General features: G+C 46.9%; 2 protein-coding genes across 5 annotated transcripts in view; one reads left to right on the top strand and one right to left on the bottom strand.

Annotated features, from left to right (window-relative positions):
- Positions 1 to 6,038, top strand: part of Shld2 (shieldin complex subunit 2) — an 83,670-nt gene extending 77,632 nt beyond the window's left edge. For 2 of the 3 annotated variants that reach the window (XM_021635979.2, XM_021635980.2), the window contains 2 exons: positions 3,975 to 4,090; positions 5,367 to 6,038. In XM_021635979.2, coding sequence (XP_021491654.1) covers positions 3,975 to 4,090; positions 5,367 to 5,608 — 358 coding nt within the window. In that variant the 3' untranslated portion in view covers positions 5,609 to 6,038. The remainder of the gene's footprint in view (positions 1 to 3,974; positions 4,091 to 5,366) is intronic. The other variant, XM_021635982.2, reaches the window with a different exon arrangement.
- A 930-nt stretch (positions 6,039 to 6,968) lies between these two features.
- LOC110548035 (synaptotagmin-15-like) lies at positions 6,969 to 19,957 on the bottom strand. 2 transcript variants are annotated; one of them, XM_060390892.1, is made up of 8 exons: positions 19,489 to 19,957; positions 18,404 to 18,599; positions 17,773 to 17,915; positions 16,518 to 16,813; positions 14,476 to 14,646; positions 12,864 to 12,984; positions 12,211 to 12,390; positions 6,969 to 11,356 (listed from the first exon to the last, which is right to left on the bottom strand). In XM_060390892.1, the coding sequence occupies exons 1-8, from the start codon at positions 19,493 to 19,495 to the stop codon at positions 11,214 to 11,216; spliced, it is 1,257 nt and encodes a 418-aa protein (XP_060246875.1). In that variant the 5' UTR covers positions 19,496 to 19,957; the 3' UTR covers positions 6,969 to 11,213. The 2 variants fall into 2 exon arrangements, with proteins under 2 accessions (XP_060246875.1, XP_021491666.2); XM_021635991.2 differs by lacking the exon at positions 19,489 to 19,957 and having other exon boundaries at positions 18,404 to 18,899.
- Positions 19,958 to 21,609: the final 1,652 nt, after the last annotated feature.

Genomic DNA, 21,609 nt, shown 5'->3' with positions numbered 1-21,609 from the left:
CAGTGAAAAGCACACCGCTTTCAGATCAGTGTTCAAAGTCTTGAATAATTGTTTTTTATAATCATAAAATTTCATTCCTTTACAAAGGACTAGAAGTGACATGTTTTATGTCTTTGCAGTTATTTACAAATAGTGAAGTATCTTAAAAGTAAATGCATGTGTATTTAGTGGCTTTGTTTTACTTATTTATTTTTGTGTTCTTTTAGACAGGGTCTTGTTAGGTAGCCCAGGCTAGTCTCAGGCTCAGTCCTTTACAACAAGTTCCTAAGTCACCTGCGTTGCCTTTATCTTCCTCTGTACTTAGCAGTTCATTTGTCATGACATCTGTAAAAAGAATGCACAGAAGCTTGGTCAGTAACCCTTATATCTCTTTACAGATATCTATGTTTGTCAGAAGTAAGTGAATAAAGCTGGGCATGGGGCTATACAAATGCAGTCCCAGTAATAGAGACACTAAAGTAGGCTCTCAAGTTCAAGGACAGCCAGGGTTATATAGCAAGACCTTGTCTTAACAGCAACAGAATGAACAAAAATAAATAAATAAAATGAAAACAAGTAAGTGAATGAATTTTACCTTTTTTTTTTCTTGTTTTTCAATCCACATGATTGAATTTAGGGACACATACTAGGCAAATGCTATATTTAGTCCTCTTTTTACCTGTTATGTTGAGATAAGATTTTGCTAAATTGCCCAGGCTGACCTTGAACTTACCCTGTAATGCAGACAGGCCTTAAAGTTGTCATCTTCCTATGTTAGCCTTCCAGGTAACCATAATATCAGTAAATTTCCTGTCTTTTCCTTTCTGAAGAAGAAATTTCTGTTTCCCCAAAGAAGTATATTTGGCAGCATTCTCACATTCTCATTGAACCTCCCTCTTTATGATTTCATGCTTCGGCTTTTTTAAAAAAGTTTTCATTTTTTTACTTTATGTTTATTTTATGAGTATTTTTCCTACATGTGTGTGACTGTTTCCTAGAGAAGATATAGATATCCTGGAACTAGAGTTATGAATGATTGGAAACTAAGGAACAAGTACTCTTAACTGCTGAGCCATCTTTCCACCCCTCCAGACTCTGCTCTTTTCTAATGGGATATGATTGTCCCTGGAATGTTAGCTTTCCTTAGCGAATGTTTCCTTAGGGAATTGGTTGGTTGCTGAAGTCTTTCACTACTAGATTTAAGACCTTGGAGGTGATGGAGCCTTGGTCATAAGCAGTGGAAACAGGCTCCTTCTGAAGAAAAGCCCAAGCTAATGTCTTACAGGATGTAAGCCTAGAAGCAGCCAACTAAGAGTTGCCAGACTGGGTGGAGTTGGTCAGACCCTGTCAGATGCAGCTGGCTGACATTGGCACAGATGGTTTGACAGGACCATCAAATATGTGTTGGCTGGAGCTGGTTAAGGTGATTGACTATGGTAGGTCTGAGCTGGGATGGAATGCAGTCAGGCCAAATAAGTTGCTGTGGGTATCCATGAAACCAGGAACAGTGGCCTTTGAGATAGACATAATGCTTGTCCAGGGCTAGGAGAGGTAAAGGTACTAACTTGGTCTTCCCAGATGCAGGCACCTCATGTTAGAATGAAGGTCGACACCCTTTTTCACCACTGCTTTTTCATGTCTGGGCTTTGCCTGGGTTTTTTTTTTTTTTTTTTTTTTGGACCTTGCCTCTGAGGTGGAATATCCAGCTATGATTTGATGGCTGGGCTGGCTGGAGTTCTGTTGGTTTCTCAGAGCCTGGGAGGAAGGGATTCTAGTTTTCTTCTTTTCCAGTGCGTGAAATACTTGCACTGATTCCAGCCTGCGCCTGTCTCAGGGAGTTCAAGGCCTTTAAAAGCCATTCTGGCTGAGTTCAGATGGATTATTTTTCCCCTTTGTCTTGGGACTGGTCCACTTTTCATCTACCTCGACTTTGTTCCTTGACTTCTTGCACTCTTGGTTCTTAGAGCTGTTATCTCTGGTTCTTTTGGTCTCCCCCCCCCCCATAGCAAAAATGCTATGCAAAGGCAGCTTTCTGAATTTGGCTGTCAGAGAATTTAGCCATGTTCTCAGGAGTCCTGTCACTGTCCAAAGCGCTGCCTATAACTTCTTTTTCCTCCCTCACACACACGTGGTCCTGGTACTGGGTTTTGCTCTGAGCAACTCCATCAAGAAGCTCAGAAGCCAGACGCCTTATCCTTTTCCCCTTTCTTCCTAGTCTGATCAGAGGAGCCCTTTATAACTCTTGACTTTTCCTGCACTCCAGTTTACCTCAGTGGCTCCAGTGGGATCTTCAGTTTTTTTTTTTTTTGTTGTTGTTGTTGTTTTTTTGACACAGTTTCATGTATCCCAGGTTTGCCTTGAACTTGTTGTGTAATAGACTTAATGGCTGTAACTTCTGATCCTCTTCTCTGTACTTCTCATGTTCTGGGATTATTAGTATACATCATCATGCCTGGTTTCCGTGGTTCTGAGAGTTGCATGTGGGGTTTATGTATGCTAGGAAAGCATACTAAATGACATACATGCTTAGCATAGTTTGTTTTTATTGCAAAGTAATATTCTACTGTATGTGTATCTTATTTTATTCATCTATTCATAAGTTGTTGAACACTGGAGTGGTTTCCTCCTTGGGGCTACTGTGAACATGTATATATGTTTTTATGTAGATGTAGTTTTTAGTAATTGGGGTCTATTCTCAGGAATGTATTTGCTGTATTATATGCCACTTGAGGCATGGCCAAGCTGTTTTCCAAAGCAGGTATGTAATTTTACATCTTACCAGGAAGCAAGGTGAGGGTCACACTCTCCCCACATCCTTGCTACTGAGTTAGGTCTTTTGTTTCAGTTTTTGTTGCTTGAGTTTTTGGTGTCAGATATAAAGACACCTGTTTTAAGCCAGGGTCATGGAGGTTTACACTTAAATTTTTCTTCAAAGGTTTTAATAGTTTTAGCTGTTATATTTAGATTTGTAATTTGCCCTATATTGATTTCCCTGTATGGTGTAAGGAGGAAGTCCAATTTCCTTCTTTTGCATATTGATACGTATTTGTCCTAGAATGAATTTTTAAAAAATATTTATTTTATTAATTTTTACTTAGCATACAAAGCAGTGGGTTTTATCTTGGCGTCTTTATATATTTGTATCATTATATTTTGTTCTCACTTCCTCCTTTCCCCTATGCCTCTTAGTACATTCCAGCTGATTCTCTTTCTTCATCCAGTTAGTCCTCTCTTCAGATTTTATAAATATAACATTTAAAAACTTGTATGTAGTTTGTATAGTATAGGTAATTACATAGATAGGCTATAGCATGGGTTCTCTATATAAAATATGTGGTATTTGTCTTTCTGAATCTGGCCTCCTTTATTTCACATGATGTCCAGTTGTATCCTTTTTCCTTCATATGTGTCCAGCATGATTTATTGAAAAGGTTATTCTGGCCCACATTGAGTCATCTTGGCTCCACTGTAAATAAAAAATTCTAACCTTAGAGTTAGATGTAAAGGTCAATGGTGCAACATTTGACCAACATGCAAGAGCTTCTGGATTGGATCCCTAGTACCAAACCGACAAAACCAAAATCCCAGCCAGTCATCCAGCCATCCAACCAATCACCCAACCAACTAGAACAGTAGCAACAACAAAATAAAACAAAATACCCAAACAAAACCCCCTTTCCTATCAGATTCCCACGTTTTTTGGACAAAGGAACCAGATTTGTCTTGTCACGAGTGTACACCAGCGTTAGCCCAGTCCATGGTGCATAATAGAGACTCAGTTTGTATTTGTTGAAATAAAGAATGGAAGGAAAGAGAGAGAATAAGAGCAATCAGAGACAGAGGCAGAGGTGGACAGAGACTAGAGTGTAGAGATGAAAGGACCCTGAGTTATGTGGGTAAAAGGGGTGATGTCTGCAGTCATGTTTTGTCTTTGCTTCACTAAATTCCTTTCTATTTATGAATCTGATTCTAAATTCTGTTGTTTATTTTTGTAGGCCAGCTTTAATGACCATAGCTGATGGAGGACATGATATTTGTATTCATGTAGGGTCAAAGATGCTGGAGCAGATTCTTCTCAACATTTCTCCGGATATCCTCAACAGAGTGATAGGTAAAACAGCAACACACTATCCGGTAGTCGTTGTATGAAACTATGTACAGGAGTAGTCAGGGCAAAAGAGTGCATTGTTGTAAATAGAGAGTCCCCCCTCCACCTTTGTCAGTATTGAAGTAGAAGGGTGTTTTAGTTGGAGTGAAACACAAAAGCTTATATACGTTGGAAGTTGAGATCTCCTTACATCTGTCTTGTACAGGAATAAAAGAAGCACTTAAATTCCTACTTGGTTAGTAAAACCACTAGGTTTGTAGTCTCGCAATAGTTTAAAAAAAAAAAAAAAGGAATGTGTAGTGTCATGCATTGAAAGCAACCTATAATTGGCATTGATTTTTAAGATCTTCAGCTGTGATGCCAGGGTCAGTCAGTGACTAAGAAGAAATCAAACATCCCACCTGTCAGATAATTGTGCTCCATGCCTGTCCTCATTAGCCTTAGACTCCTTAAGTGGACAAGCTAATCTAGTTCTTCTGCTTAGTTTTGTAATAGTGTGTAATAGTGGGTTGCTCTTCATGGTAATAAAAAGTTGAGCAATTAAGGCAAAAATAGGAAACAGTAAGTTTCATGTTTAGATTTGAGTCTTTATCCCTAAGATACCTTATTATGTATTTACAAATGTTTGGGGGTGTTTTGTTGTTTCTTCCTTTGTTTGTTTTTTAAATCTAACATCCAAAAATGTCCTGGTCTCAAAAACTTGGGCTCAGCTTGTATATGTACCTATATGCTTAAAAACCGTAGAAAGGTAAGTATGAGTGAAGCCTTTTTTTTTTGAGATATACATGCCCTTTTTAAAAATTTTATTTTGTGTGTTTGAGTATTTTGTTCACCTGCATGTCTATACACCAGAAGAGGTTAAGAAGGACATTGGATTCCCTAGAACTGGAGTTAGGAATGGTTGTGAGCTTCCCTGCAAGGAGTTAAACCCAAGTCCTCTGCAAGAACAGGTGCTCCAGACTGCTGAGCTGTCTTTCAAGCCCCAGATGACATGCCCTTCTTATTTCCTGCAAGTGCGAACCTCAGCTTCTCATGCTGTTCAGAAGCTGATGTCTGGAGCAGCTGTCAGTCTGAGCATTGTCTGTGCTTGCTTTCATGAGCAGTAGGAAGCATGCCGTCTTTGTAGACTACCTTCAACAATTTGAAGCTAGAAAGAGGTGTAGAACAAGAAATACAGATGTGCATGAAGCTTGAGGAATCAAGGGAAGCAAGGAAAACCTTCAGAATGTGCCTCTGTGAAGCTAGTCCTGAGTGGCATGTGTGTTTTGTTCTTCCTCAGTACCTTCCTCGGAGGTCACCTACGGCATGGTTGCAGCGGACTTGCTCCACTCCTTGTTGGCAGTCAGTGCAGAGCCTTGCGTGTTGAAGATCCAGAGCCTTTTCGAGTTGGATGAAAACAGCTACCCATTGCAACAGAATTTCTCCCTACTAGATTTCTGTCCTGAATCATGTAAGACGTGGAGCCCAGGACTTCTTCTAAGGCCAGAGGAAGACATAGGAGGCATTTCAAGGAAGGAGTGATGAAATAATCTGTCCCTTGAAGATTTATGTATTTTTATTACATGTATATAAGTTTTTTGCCTGTGTATGTCTGTGTACCATGTATGTGCCTGGTGCCCACAGAGACCAGGAGAGGCTGTGTGCCAGATCACCTGGGACTGGAGTAGCATAGATGGTTGTGAGCCATCATGTAGATTTTGAGAAAGTGCCCTTAACTGCTGAGCCATCTAACCCTATGATCTGTCTTCTAAAATAAATAAAATGACATGGGTTTTGCTTAGAGTTTTAAAGATAAATAATTTATTAGCATAATTGTGATAAATATATAAAGATTATTTTTTCTAAGAAAATTCTGTGAAGTTTTTATTTTCATTTTTGTTGTCATTGGTATTCTTTTTATTCTGGGGAAATGATCTAGCAATAAAGGCAGTATATCACAGTTTCCTTGAAATTATGAGTGCCTCATTTGCCATTTCATTTAGACCCTGATGCACCAAGGCACGAAATATTGAAGAGCAACATGTAAGACATTTCCTCAGAAGTCACTTTTCTGTTATAAACTACTGCTTTTTCTATCTTAATAAGTTGCCAATGTGAAATTGCTTTTCTTCATTATAACTGTGCATGCCAGGCTAGGGATGCAGTGTTGTTGGTAAAGTTGCTAACGTAGCAGGTGAGTTAATTGCTTTTCTATCACTATGAAAGAACACCTGACAAAAGTAACATAAGGAAGGGAAGGTTTGTTTGGCTCTTGGGTTGAAGGTACAGTCAACATTCTGAAGAGGAACAAAGTGGTCCACCCATCCTCTAGGTCCATCTTTGTGGTCCTCACATGAGGTTTAGGTTTAAATAAAGAGCAAGAGGCATAGGTCACTAAACAGTTCAGGTCAGGTGTGGTCATATTCATCATTGGCCCAGTGTTGACACTTGACTGTTTGACTCCTGGCTCTTGGCCCCTGGCCCCTAGTCTATCCTCCAGGTTGTCAGCATTCTGTGAAGTCTCTTTCTGGAAGACAAGCATCCTTTCTGACTAAAACTAGGGTACCAACCTTTTTGTTCATTAGCATCAGACTTCAGAAGAAATTCCAATTTTTTGGCATCCATTGTCTCAGTATTCTGATAGCCAAAGGGAGGGCACAAATGTTTCTATTTAGATTATTGTGTCTTCCTTCCACAACTAATTGTCATGTTAGTTAGTTAATTGACTGGATTAGTATTTTTAAAATGGCTGTATCACTGAAAGCAAGCTAGATATTCACTGTAGTCCTTAACAAAATCCCAGTGAGTTTCTTCAGAGAAATAGAAAAAAAATAATTCTAAAATTTATATAGAAGAACAAAAGTACCCTAGAGCAAAGCCACCTAAAAGGAAAGAGCAATGGTGAAGGTAGCAAAGTATCTAATTTCAAATTTTATTACAGAGCCACAGTGACAAAAGCAGCATGGTATAAAAACAGATTTGTAGATAAATGGAATAAAATAGAGGAAGTAGAAATAAACCTTTGTAGTTACAGCCATATGATTGACAACAGTGCTAAGAACATACATTGGCATGTGTATGACATTCACCTCAACAGATCGTGCTGGGAACCAGATAAACCGCATGAGAATGAAGCTAGATACCTGTCTCTTATCCTGTACAGAAAGTGATTCAAAGTGGGCCAATGTCTTTAAGATCTGAAACTTTGACAGTGCTGCCGGAAAACACAAGGAAAATACTTCCAAGATACAGACACGGGCAAGCACTTCCTGTCACATAGAGACTGGTCTGGCTGTACAGTGCAGTGTCTCATGGAAGGACTCCAGTAGCTCAGGAAATAAGATCAATACTGGTGAGAATGTAGGAATCCTTACATTCCAGGTAACAGTTCCAAAGTACAAACTCCATAAGCATAGACAGCATCATATGGTTCACAGGAGGGTATAGCTGGCACACAGGAGGGAGATGCTCAAAGGATAGTGTGAAGGAAGGCAAACTGAAATAGCATACACCTCTCGACACTACATGTATTACATGTGCCTATATATTATCCAGTGCTTGGTGTGAGAGACAAGTATAACTACTGTAGAAATCAGGGAGGAAAAGGCAGTGCTTGAGAAGGGCCACCCCTGGACGGTTGCCTTTTGGGGCCTGCTGGCTCTAAATCCAACCATCACCACTTGCTTTGCTGTAAGAGCCAGTCTAGTGAGCAGCCGTAGTGTGGTAACCATGATGCTAAACAGTAGAGGGCAGTGGAGCTGCAACACAGAAGGCTGTGCCGAGTCCAGGGTTGAGCTGGAAGCCACACCAGAGTGTCCAGGCCTCTGGCAGCATTAGTGGAGCTCAGCTAGGCTCTCAGTCATGTGCCTGCTCCCTCCTGCCCAGGACACTTAAGAGCTGGAGGCTGGGTCCCCTTGGTGGACCTTCTTTGTTCACTCCTGCCTAAAAAAAATCAAACTAGTACAAGCCCAAGCCAAGAGAACCAAGGCAGTTATTTGCCCGATTTCGTTCTTCATCATTAGTGATGAACGGTTACTTTACACAGAAACATGGGAGGAAGTGAGAAGTTTAAGGAGAAAGACAGGAAGGAGATTTCACCTTCCAAAGACCCTGACTGCAAAATGCCACAGTGCTGAGCGGCATTTTCAGACATCTGGACTCTGATTCCAGCTCTGGTGCTGCCTTTCAGCTGAGGGTACTGAGAACAGCGCATCCCCCTTTCTCCTCCACCTATGGGAGGGAGAGCGCTCCTGGGCTGGCATGCAGCTAATGTATAAAACCTCACTCAGTTCCCAAGGGGTAGTTCCTTCCTTCCTTCCACAACTGAAACATAAAGCAAACAGTGATTTGGGCAAATCATTCCATAATAAGTACTAGGGGAATATAGTGGACAGGGATTATAGCCTGTTTTTATAATTACATGCTAAATTCAATTAAGAAATTTGTCAATTATGTTGAAGGAGCTGGGCAGATGGAATCTAATCAGTGAATTATTTCATTATATTTTTCTAGTTACCTATTCAGATCTTCTTAGCAGATCGATAGCTTCTTCCTGCGCATTAGATAAAGACTTAGAGCAAGTCCCGTGGTTCCTTTCTTTCTTTTTTCAGTATTATGACTGTTTTGATCACTATTAGTAGTAAGTAAATAAAATAAAATTCCAGCAGTAGCTTCTAGTTCCACAGGCAGACTGTTTAGTGTGATAAAGTCATCCACACTTCCGGCGTCCAGCTGCAGCTGATTTGCTGCTGGGGTCCTGTTGCTCTGTCTTGTGTTTCTATCTGTCCTTCCTTCCTCACCTTGCCACAGGGGGACATGTTCATCCTAGCAGGAACGTGGATAGGGTAAGGAAGAAGGTCACCTAAGGGGCAGGGAGCTATAGCTGATGTGAGCTGCGGCACTGAGCGCTTCCACGCTCTCCTCTTAGTGAGGTTGTCTTCCCCACCATTCCATGACCTTGTTTTGCTTCAGTGTCCATTGGCAGCAACATTGCTGCAACCTCTTTACACTTTTTTTTTTCTTAGTGGGGGATTTCCTTTGTCTGGAAAAGAAAACCAGTTCTGAAAATATATTTCTCAAACTCTTATGAACGGAATTCCAGGTAAATTCTCCTAATTAAGGGGCACTTAAGGGAGACCAGAATGTAGCAAGATGTAAAAATAATCTTCCTTTCTCTGATAATTATTCTCTGACAGTTATGAGTACAGGATGCTCAAGGCATGAGAATTCTCATGCCTTAATGAGTAATAAGCAGTAATTTGGGCAAACATTCCATAGTGAAAACAAAGAAAAGCTTAATTGGCAAATGACTGAACAAATTACAACACATCATTATGGAATGCCAAATTGGCAGGCATCACACGGAGACCAGGAGGTAACTGCTCCCCTGGGCTTGCGCCTTCAGGAGGGAGCACAGGCTCCTGTGGCCACCTCAGATTATCCACTCCAATTCTCCACCCCTCCCTGGAGCTGTGCCCATTGTTCTGTAGCTTTGCAAAAAGGCGTATCTTCTTCTCTGACCCTTGATTTTCAGCTTGGCCATGTGATTTGCTTCTGCCCAAGGATATCAGGGCAGGCAGGGCTATCATAAGCAGAAGACAAAAAAAAAAATACATCTTCCCTCTTATGCTTCTGCCTTCACCTTGAAAAGTGCTGCCAAATTAGCCGATGCTCGGTGTGCTCAACTGTGTCGCTGGCCTGGTGAGGAGCCCATCCCAGCCAGGCCTGCAGCTTGAGAAGGAGTTGCCTCACCTGCCAGTCCACAGATGCAGAGGACAAAGTGTTCATACTGTAAACACTGAGAAGCTGTGGTCGTTTGATAGGCACCATGATTGCTGCACAGAGCCGACTGAACACAAGCTGTGCTTACCCACTGCTTTACTGACGGTTTCCTTGAATCCTGGTTCCCTTGTCTCTACCTCCCAAGTTGCTGCCATTCTGCCATCCTCAGCTGGGCATGCTTTTTCTGGGAAAGGACTTCTTTTTCTGCTAGAGGCAGACGGATGTTCACCTTAACAAGGGGGAAAGCTGAATGGCGTATGGACAAGCTTTTCTAAAAAAGAGCCACAAACTCAGGAGGGAAGCCAGAGATGGAGTGACTTCTGAGAACCGCTCTCCAGGAACTTTCTAGTTTGGGCTGAGAGGCTGAGCACACGCCCTTAAGGGCAGCAAAGGCTACAGCGTCTCTGGAGCTTGGGAAGTGAGAAACTGGAGACTAATGTTGCCAAGGCAGCAAGCAAAGATAGACACATTGAAGCCATGATAGCACTTAGGAACTTTTCCCCTGGAAACGTTTGTTGAATTGTTGGGCCAAACCGTGAAAGTTGGCAGTTTGGGGTAATGTCACAGTTCTCGTAGAAATTGGAGTCAAGACCCACAGAGGAAAAACCAGACAATTGATTTGCCGTGCTTAATTTAAATAATGCTGTATCCATTCATACTGCCTCACCTGGTATTTACACATATTCCTGGGATGCTCCCTTTGCTGCTGTCTTGCAGATTCAGAATGTTTTTGTCCTTTATTTTCTTGACTTTGGGGAAAGCAGAATGCCCAAATTCTGTTAACCAGGTGACCCCAAAACTCAACAAAAGATCACCTGAAAGACTAGAGTGTGAGGTATGGCAAGACTTCATAGGACTTTGCCGGCCACGTGTTATGGCTCCAGGAAGGGGCTACACAGCAAACTGCTGACCACTCGTTGGACTCCTCGTATGTGGCTGGGCTGCTTGCTCAATGGGTCTCTCTCCCTGATGTGCCCCCTGAGTGCTGTGTATTTGCTCTGCTGGGTGGAAGACAGAGAAACTCCAGCTTGAAAAACTACGCAGCTGTGGACCCCCCACCACCAGCTTTCCAGGGTGGTAGGACTCGGTTCATGTCGCACTCCCACCCAGCATATGCGGCTGTGCTCCACCAAACAGCACATCAGTTCTCAACACCTGAGATCCTTTCAAGGTCACGGTCTAGATCAGGAGCCCCCCAGATACTGGCCTACGCTGGGCTTTGTCCCTTTTCCTTCCTGTACATGAACACTCATGGACCACTGGCTCAGGCTGGCCCCACAGTGCACCAAGAGTTAGATGAGATGGCCATGATGTGGTGCTGCTGAGGACACGAGTTTCCAAGGCAGAATGAGGTCCTGGCTATGGCTCAGGGTTCCGTGGAGCGGCTGAGTGCATGCCAGCGCTTCACCAGCTCCTTGGGCTTGCGGAGCATCTCCTCCCAGTGCTCCAGCTCCTTGCCTCGGGTGTACATATAGGGGCCCACAACCACACGGCCCAGTGGGTAGCTCTCTGCAGGGGAGGGAAAGCTCCGTCATGTTCCTAAATACAGAAGCCGTGCCACTCTCATCCTACTGTCTGCACTGACTTCTCTCTGTGTTTCCCATTCCCTGTTCTCTGGAAGGGAGTAGCAAGCTCCTCCTCCCTAAGCACGAGCCACCCAGCACTGTTCTCCCCCTGGGAACTTGAAGGAGGAGACCAGGTGAAAGCTTGCATTGCAACCCTGTCCTTCACTGCCTAGCCCCCTGCCCCAGGCCATGTGGAACCTGAGGCATGTTGAATTGCTATAGGAGAAAGTACTTTGCAGAAGGAAGGCATCTTCATTGCTTCCTTGTACACTGGGCAAGAGCATTAGGCAGTAATGCCTACCCATCAACTGCCCACTGGGGAGGAGGTCCCAAATCCAGCCCATGAGCAATCATGGCCTAATAGCATTGCTTCTGTAGTCAGTGACGGTGGAATACCAGGGATCCAGGACAACTGATGAGGATAACCCATCCAGGACCTTACATGCTCATCTGGAAGGCATGAAGGAATGCAGAGAACACACACCCAGGACAGGAAATTCACTGCCTGACATCTCACTAATTTACCCAGAATGAGGAAGAGTTGAGTATTTTTTAGCCTCTTTCTAGGGTACTATGGACAGAATCCAGTTAGACTAAAGCTGGGCATGAGTCCAGGCTTCCTAACGGGAAGCCCTGTGGTCTTGGGCAAGTATCTCAGGCTATCTGAAAACTAGTTTCTTTGATGAGAAATGAGAAACTCTACTTGAGGATCACCATTCACGCTGCCTACAACTGAGTAGCTTCAGCTTTGCATTTCCCCAACTCCATGTCCCCTGCTTCCCATTCCCCAGGCCTTACTGTCCCCTTCTGTGATCTGCAGCACTGTCAGGCCAAGGCTGGCAGTGTCCAGCTCGTTGGTGTCAGCCTTGAAGCTGAAGGTTTCATTGTACACAGGGTTGGCAGAGCCCAGTACAGCCGAAGTCCTCTTGCACTTCACGAATTTGTTGTGATTCATCAGAGACACTTTGACAAACACGCCTGCAGGACAGTGCACACACACTAGTGGGCAGGAGAAGTGGGCACAGTACAGCCCCTAAGGTGGGGTCTCTAGCTAGGAGGGCATGTACCCCCTCCCTAAGCACCAGGTCCCCATCACTTTCTGGTCCCTAGCTGCTGAGGCCAGAGGCTGTGACAGAAGGAAATAGTTAACTAGTATAATGCTTTCGACCCAGGGAAACCTGGCTTCCTTTTCCTTCCTCTGTCTCTGCAGGCATCCATGCTCAGCTGGCCCTGTTGACTAGAACCTGGCGCCACAGAAAAAGCTTTTGATACCAGAAGTATCCACAGAGGGAGGGCAGGGTGGAATAGAGGAAGTGCTGAATGCTTGGTCTTGGTCTCATGAAGCACAATTTGGATGCCTGGTAGGGAGGTTGGATTCTGCCTAGCCCTAGCTAAGTTCCCTAGGAGGGACCTTCCCTAGGGTAAGGGGTGGGGAAGTAGGGGTGGCTTACTGACAACACCCCTGTCCTCCTGGAGCCGGAGCTCTTTGGCACGGAGCACGACCACAGTCAGGCGGCTCAGGTAGTCGTTGTAGCTGATGCAGAACTGGAGATCCCCAAACTCTGAGGGCGGCTAGGAAGGCAGAGAGGGAAGCATTCACTCTGGCAGGTGGTGGAGGAGCTGAAAATGATCTCCCTTCTCCAGAGTGCAGGCACACGTGCTCGTGACACGTCTGCATGATTTCCTTTGAGACTTTCACCACTTTGTACCCAGGAAAATTTGAAGATACCTGTGGAGTACAGGTTAAGCATTCCCAATACAAAACCCCCAAATCTGAAATGACCTGATCATTTCAAAATCTTTTGAGTGCCAAATGTTAATTTACATGCCATGAAGCTTTGCAGGCTGTTCAGCGTGTGTGTGCGCGTACATGCATGCACACAAGTCTGCGTGTGTCTGCTTAATGTGCAGGTCCTTGCAGAGGCCAGAGGGGACGCTGCGCACCTTCCTCTATCTCTCTCTGCCTTATTGCCTTGTGACAGGCTCTCTTCCGGAATCTGAAGTTCTCTACATTAGGCTGGCTGGACAGCAAGCTCCCAGGATCCATCAGTCTCCACTCCCCAGTGCCTCAGTTACAGTGTTATAAGGCCATATGCTAGACTTTTGCATGGGTGCTAGGGATGTCAACTCAGGTTCTCTCTTTTCCCAATGAGTACTCTTACCCGCTGAGCCATTTCTCCAGCTCCATATGCTCAGAATTATTTTAAATACTGTATACTATCATACCTATGCATTGTGATTAATGTGCATGTAATATACATGGCATTGGACTTGGGTCCCTTTCCCAAGACATCTCATTATGTATATGTAAATATTGCAAAATCTGAAACCTCCCTAGTCCTAAGCATTTTGGGTAAAAGATCCCCAGTCTATAGTAGTGGATCAGAGCCTGGTCTCTGGACATTAAAGCCTGTTAGACCTACCTGGGTCCTCCCTGGGGAATGGGAAACAAGAGATAAGCATTTCCCTGGACCTAGGCTTTCCCGTTTGTTATATCCCCTTTCACAGCCTTCTGACCTGTGTGGGAATCCAAATACTTTTTGGATTTCTTTTTCAGATGGAGGCTTACTTAATGCAGTCCAAGCTGGCCTCAAATTTGTCATTTGGGCTAGTGCAGTGGCTCGTCAGGTTGAACCTGACTACCCGAGTTCAGTCTCCAGGGCCTATGTGGCCAAAGGAGGACCAACCCCTGAAAACTGTCCTCCAATCCTTCCTTACAAGCGTGCCATGACGTCCCCTTGAATAGATAACTAAAAACAGAATAAAAAACTTGTGATTCTCTGCCCCAGCTTCCTGAAGGCTGGGATTATAGAGGTGTGCTATCACACCTGATTCCAAGTTGTGACTTTTCCAAGTTGTTCCAGATTCTCACTTGAAGAATCTCAGTGTCCTGTGTCTGCTTAGGTGTAGGTCCTCCCTCTCCTGTGGGCCTGGGCCCACCTCCCTGAGCCACGATGGCATGGTGGCGAGAAAAGATGCCAGCCAGGCAGGGGTGGGTCTCATGCCTCTCTCGCTCCCCACAATAGTGTGAAACGAGGTGGCATGTGTCCAGCACCATCTCACCTCCAGGTTCTCAGCTTCCAGGTCTCTGCAAATGACCCAGGGCTGGTCCCCCGACAGGCTCTCATCCTTCAGTGGGAAGAGCACCTGGCCCAGGAGTTGGTGCTCCCTTTGCCTGTTCACATGGTACACGGAGAACTTCAGCACTCTCTGGGTGACGCTTTTGCTGGATACCTGAGGAAGGAGAGGACCCAGGGCAGGGTCAGGTCTAGAGTAGGGGCCAGGTGGATAATATAACATGTTGTAGACAGAACACACATCCAAACCCAGGCTTCTTTGGGGACCCTTTCCATCAGCAAGGCCCAGCAACCCAGGGATGTGCATGCATGGGCCCCAGCCTTGTCATACAGTGTTCTGAGGACTTGTACCCATTGCTGCCTGGGACCTTGGTACCCCAATAACCAGAATCTGCCCTTGGAAAGTATTTCCTTGCAGAAAAAGCATGCCAGAAATCATGACTCAGTCTTGTGGAAATGGGCTCTCTTGAGCCTTTGCCTGCACAGCTGTGAGATGGGGTCATTATTCTTGTCTAGTTTTGTCTGGCTTAGAGCAGATGACCAAATAATACTTATTTTCCCTCTTCAGCCCTTTCTTGCCGGAGCATGAAGGCCAGGGTCAAGTTGGGGTGTGAGAACTAGTCAAAGTGCTGAAATTAAGAGACTGGCTGCTCATCCCTAATTGGATCCTCCTCCTCAACCCCTCTCCCCACCCAAGGCTCAGGGAATACCTAAGAGAAAGCAAAGGATGTAAAAGCCAGATGTGGTTGTGAATAATGCCTTGAGCTCCAAGACTTGGGAGGCAGAGGCAGGTGGCTCTCTGGGAGTTTGAGAGACCAGCCTGGTCTATAGAGGGAAATCAGGGTTACACAGTGAGACCCTGTCTCAGAGAGAGAGAGAGAGAGAGAGAGAGAGAGAGAGAGAGAGAATACCAGACATGAACTTGGGAGGATCGTCTTGCAGGTATTTGGATGGGGGTACTTAGAAGTGGAAATGCGGAGATTTGATCATGCTTTATGCTTTATTGGAAACATATATATATAATTCTCAAGAATAAAGAAGAATTTATACTAAAAGTTAATAATAAAATACTCTGTGACAAGGGTCTAGCCTCAAACTGTAACAACAAAATAAAAGAGAAAAAACCCCCACCAAATTTGAATAAATGAGATATCCCTCCTTACCCACCAAAAAAACAAAACAAAACAAAACAAAAAAAACCCAAAACAACAACAACAAAACCCCTTGGGTGTGAAAGGGAAAAGGATAAGAGAAGAGCAGGCATTCCTCTCTTAGTTCTCCCAGCCCTGGCTCCTGTAGGAGGGCCTTGGCTGGCTGGGCCACACCTCTTCCCAGCTCTCAGCCTCCTGGAGAAAGGCCTGAACCACACTGCCAGTAATCACATGCTTTCTGGAAGTGGGCTGGCCTCTCCTTCCCTCTCAGGATATTGTGCTGCATAGCTCTTGAGACATGTTTGTTCAAGACCTCTTAGCAGGTCCTTCTAAGATTCCCTGAACACCTGCTGTGGTCCCCAGGCTGCTGTAAGCCTGATAGTGTGCAGGTCTACTCAACCTTAGACGCAGGGTATGGCGAAGGCACCAATAGGCTGCAGCAAGGCTCCAGTCCCTGACACCTCCGACCAGGACAGGCAGTTTCTGTCAGGGCTCAAATAGGCCTGAGGGTCTTCCTTGGATGACCTTGCCCATAATACTCAGGGCATTGGGTCACTTCCAACAGCACCAAGGGTCAAAGCCTAGCATCAACTAAGTAGACACTTCAAAATATGCTTTCTCTCTCTTCTTTGCCCCAGGCATCCAGGGCAGGAGGAACCTAGTCTCTGATCATCTCTCTCTAAGCCTCACTTAAAGTTTCTTTACCAGTGGCTACCTCCTTGTAGACCCTGCTCCTGCCTGCTGAGTAAAGCAGGGTGGGAAGCTCAGGGGTCCTGGAAGGCTGGAAAGACCTGTCTGTAGGAAGCCAGGTTATCTTCTACAATACTCCCTCTCCCAGAGAGCCCAAGGGCACTGGATGCCCCTGCTCCAGAGGTACCTGGAAGATGAAGTTCTCATCAAACTGTGGGTTGCATGTTTTGCGTTTGGTCTTGGACTGGAGGAAGCGCCGCTCACCAGGCAGCAGGCAGAGCTTCACCAAGGTGCTGCAGGCTTCTGAGGGGACTTGCAGTTGCCGAGCCTTGATGAGGCCCACCAGCAGCCGCTCAGACTCCTGCTGGTACTCCACTGAGAACCACAGCCGGCCCAGGCAGCCATCAGGGAAGTCTGTGTCACTGGTGTCCTCTGGGGGCTTGTACAGCTTTGGGTTAATGTTCCCTATCACACATGCATCTCCTACAACCAAAGGGCAGGGAGGACCGGCTGGCTAGAGAAACACAGGGGCGTGGGTGACAGCGGCCAGCTCTTGGTGTGCCCACCTCATGGCCGAGCCGCTCATTGTATGCCAGAGCCCATCACACCTGTCCCTCTGATTAACTTCATCCCTGCAGGTCAGGGCTATTTTTCTGGCACATTATCCCCAGCACCTGGCCTGACTCCTTTCTGCAGTGTCTAAGGAATGATGAACAGTGACAAAATGTTGCCTTTCTTCTTCCTCTTCAAATTAGAACGGGTAGCTGCTTGCTGGCATTTATCCTGGGAGATCTTCAGAGGAAGAGGCAGCTGCAAATCTCTGCTCCCACCCAGTAGCGTTCTGCACTCTCAGTCTGCCAATCCATCATCCTGGGGCAGGATCCAGTCCAGTTCATGCCTTGGCTCCAATTCTATACTGAATTCTTTAACTTTTTTGTTTTATTTGTTATTATGATTCTTGTGTATACGTATATGTGTATGTATGTATGTAAGTATGCATGCATGATGTGTATGTATGGGCATGCACATGACAAGATGTTCGTGTGGAGATCAGAAGACAACCCTGTGGAGCCCATTCTTCCCTTTCACTTTTACATGGATCCGGTGATCAAGTGTAAGCGGTCAAGTTTATGTGGCATGTGCTTTTTATCCAAAAAGCCTTCTCAGGGCCCCCACATCAGCTCCCTGCTGCCTCTGTCCTAGGGTAAGCACTGCCAACATTCCCCAGCTTCAGTTATAAATGAGGTCATAGTTCTCTCCACTTCACAGTGAAGAACACAGTGAGGCCCAGTTCCAAAACAGCATGCAAATGTGGAGTGAAGCAGGCACTTGGTGAGCAAAGCACCAGAAACACTGGTCATTGGCATCCTTGGGCTGGCCAGAGTAATGAAAGCAGGTGGCTATCCCTAGCCAGCCGGTCCCTGAATCATGGGGAAACTTACCAGGGTTGGTACTGGAGGTATGTGGCATGTGCTCTGGGACAGGGCAGGGGTCCTGTGGGGCCAGAGTCCAATCTCTATCATGTAGGGGCACCCAGTCTCGGCCTTGGTAAGAAGGGGGTACCACAAATGGTACAGTTGGTAGCCTGTCCAAAGGGAGGAAACAACATGTAGATGGCAAGCGAGTTATGTGACCTCAATGCTCAGCCAAGAGGCTGAGCCAAAGGCTGGAGGGAGAAAAGCCAGCAAGAGCCAAGAGCATCACTTCTGGAGTACACACACACACACACACACACACACACACACACACACTCACAGTGCCTGTCTGCCCAGAACGGTGTGATGTGAGAATCAGAGCAGAACCTCTGACAACAACCTGTCCCGTTCTAATTCCTAGTTGTGTTATCTGTACCTGTTTTTTAATATCCTCTGAGCCAGTTTTCCCAACTGGAAAATGGGGCTCACGAAGCCTGCCTCCAGCTTATTGTGAGTTTTCTGGGGTTTCGTGGTGTAGTTTCCAGCATGCTGATGGCTGATGGGCACCCCACAACAAAACGTTTCTTTCCCGCCTTGCCCGACCCCACGGGTAAGTACCCAAGCAAGACCTTAGAGAAAGAAAGGCCCAGAATCTCACCTGCCAGGTGGGGGCCCAGCGTGCTGGCAGAGCTTGTCCTCGTGTTTGCTGAAGGAAGAGGGGGTGGCCGGGTCTGGCGTCTCTGGCAACTCCTCGTAGGTGAAGGCGGTGCAAAGCCTCCTCCACAGGCAGCAGCTCACTCCGATCAGCAGCAGCAGCCCCCCAGTGATGCCCCCGATCACCAAGGCCAGCTGCTCTGAGGCAGAGACCACCCGTGCGGGCTGTGAGCCAGATGAGGAGAGCCACCCCACCAACTCACACACCTCAGTCCTTGGGAGCGAGCAGAACCCTGCAGGGCCCATCCCAGGAATGACACTTAAGTAGGCTGTTTGCTGGTCTCAGCCCAAAAGACATTTCCACTGGGAACGGCTGGTCTCGGACCTGGATGTGGCTGTGCTCCGGAGTAGAAAGCAAACCTTCCCTCATAGAGCCTCCACTTGCCTAGGTTCCTGCTGGGGTTTGGATGTGAGCTTGGGTGTGGGTTCCATGCACTTGAGAAAAGTCCAGGAAGGAATCGCTGCCCCATGGCTTGGCAGAGCTCTTTTTTTTGGGGGGGGCGGGAGGGGGAAAGTAGGGCGGAAAGTTCGGTGGGGGGGGGCGTGTCCTGGAATCAGATAGGGAGGCTCCACAAGCTCTTCCCCCAACTTGCCCTCTATCCAGGGGAGCCCACGCTCCGGGTAGAAGGTGGCAGGCAGTGAAGCCTAGTGTAAAGGGGGGGGGGGGGAGGATGGCAGATTTGAGAAATGGGAGACCTAAGGACCTTTTGACTCCCACATCTTCAGGGACCCCAGAGGTCCTGCCTGGATCTACCAAGAAGGCTTAGAGGCTTGGTTTCACGTTCTGCATTCAGGCACTGGGCAAAGCAGCCTCCTAGGCACGGACGGGCGTGGGTTGTCTCAGGTTCAGGGGTCTAGACAGCTGGTGAGAAGGCGGGACCAGTACCATCCTAACCTGTAACTGTCTGCGAAGAGCTAGCTGCACCCTTCACTCCATTTCCTTGGGTGCCAGGGTTGAGACAAATGCTGGATTGTTGCCGAGAGCAGACTCCGCGCCCTGGGATAGAGGTAGGAGGTGAGGTCACTTACCCGCCATGGGGCTGCTCCTGAGAGCAGTATAGCTCGCGGGCCCTACGACTCAGGAGGCTTCTTGGACGGCGCGGCAGGACCCAGGCGTCCGACGAGTGTCTGCATAGAAGCCCTCCAGAAAGCGGAGGCTGCTGCGGGGTAGTTGGGGGGCAGGGCTCCAGCGCCCCGCCCCAGTGCTGGCCCAGGCCCGGGAGGGGCTCAGAGGCGCTGCTGCCAGTCCGGAAATCGCGGGCTCCGGGAGGGGCAGGTCCCAGGTGCCGGTGCCGAGGCACCAGCAGCTAGCTCCCGTAGGGGGCCGAGGTCATTCCCATCACTGAGGGCAGAGCAAAGCCTTCTTTATCAGCCTGGGCTCTGCACCACATGGTGGCCCTTGCCTGAACCGTGCCTGAGGCCAGAAATGCGCCTGAGTCCTCTCCATTGGTCCTTCGAAGGCTGAGTTGCGAGTCCTCCAGATTCCAACCCGGTCTGGCTTTTTCAGTCCGGAGTTCCTAAGCATTCCTGGGAGCAGCTCTACCTGCTTAGCTGTCCCACCAGCAGTGTGGAGCTCAGGTTTCACAAAGCCTGATTTCCAGGCTTCCAACCCAACTGCCCCTCACAACTTTTTCCCAAAGCCTTTCCGACCTTGATTAGCAATAACACCCCAAGTGTTCACGTGCACTTGAGGGGCTCTCACAGCCTTGACAGTCTTAGCGGTGACTTAGAAAGGGATGACAGCCACTATTAAGGCAACAATCTGACTCGGGTGATCGTTAACTGAGTCTTCTTTACACAGGTTATCATGGTGACATGGTGATTGTTATCCGGCAATCAGTGAGAGGCTCCCTCTAGGGGCTCTGCAGGGAACCTCAGTGGTTCCTACCAGTGAGTTTACGCCTTCAGTAAGTACCCTTTCTCCACTCAGTAGAATGGAGAACTTCCCTTGCATAAGGAAGTGAGGGAAGGGGAAGTCGGTCTAGGGTTTTACAGAAGTAATATCCAAAGAGGAAGCTTTGGCCTCTGGGACTCCGGAGGTGCTGGTGTGGTGTCCACCGAAGGCCCGGTATGATAGGTAGGTTGGTGAGAAGGCCCTGCCCTTCCAGGGCTTTCCTTCACCCGAGGCAAGGTGGAATGAGCTGTGAACTTCAGAGTCCTTTACATCATGGGGACAGAGGTCCCAGAACCGCAGTCTCTACCTACTTGTCCCCAAGGAGTGACAGCACTGTCTCATTCCTGAACCTCTCCTAGTAAGGAAGGCCACCCTGGCATTTCCATACGCTATTGTCCTGGTAGCACAGTCAGATTTGAGGGTGTCAGGAGAACCCAGTCTTCAGAGGTGAGCAAGAAGAAGCTGGGGTCCTCTAAGCCCCTCATCTTTCCATCAAGGTGTGAGTTAGAGGCCTACATACATAGAACTAGGCCAGCATAGTTCCTAATGCTGCAATGGCAGCAGTTGCAAGGTCAGAAGGCTGAGGTGAGCCTTCATGGCAGGCTCTACCTGGAGGTTCCAGGGGAGAGTCTTTTTCCAGTTGCTATGACTGCTTACTAGAGCCTCATCTTCAAAGCCAGCTGTGAAGCATTTTCTTTGAGCCTGGGTCTTTTTTGGGGGGAGGGGGCGTTGTTTGTTTGTGTTTTTGAGCTAGAGTCTCTCTGCATAGCCCTGGTATCGTGGAACTCACTCTGTTGACCAGGCTGGCCTCTAACTCACAGAGATCCACCTGAATCTGCCACCCAGTGCTGGCTGGGATTAAAGGTTTGTGGCCGCATCCTCCCCAGCCCCGATCAACTCTTTCTGCATTTCTCTTATAAAGACCCTCTAGATTGCAGGGACCCACCAGGCAACTCAGGATTATCTCCTCATGTCAGGATCATTAGCTTAACCTGCAAGTCCCCTTTTGCCATGCAAAGTAATCTCATGGGGTGTTGTGCTGGCTAATTTTTATATCAACTTGACACAAGCTAGAGTCGTCTGAGAGGAGGGAGCTCCAAACTGAGAAAATGCCTCCATAGGACTGGGCGGCAAGCCGGTGGAACATTTTCTTAATTAGTGATTGATTGGGGCGGGGGGGGGGGGACCATGTAGATCATGGTCTCAGCCATCGATGAGCTGGTGGTCCTGGTTCTATAAGAAAGCAGACTGAGCAA

Source organism: Meriones unguiculatus, chromosome 9 (genome assembly GCF_030254825.1).
Source record: "Meriones unguiculatus strain TT.TT164.6M chromosome 9, Bangor_MerUng_6.1, whole genome shotgun sequence".
Lineage (NCBI taxonomy): Eukaryota > Metazoa > Chordata > Mammalia > Rodentia > Muridae > Meriones > Meriones unguiculatus.
Note: the sequence above shows the minus strand (reverse complement) of the source record. Positions and strands in the feature narration are given on the sequence as shown.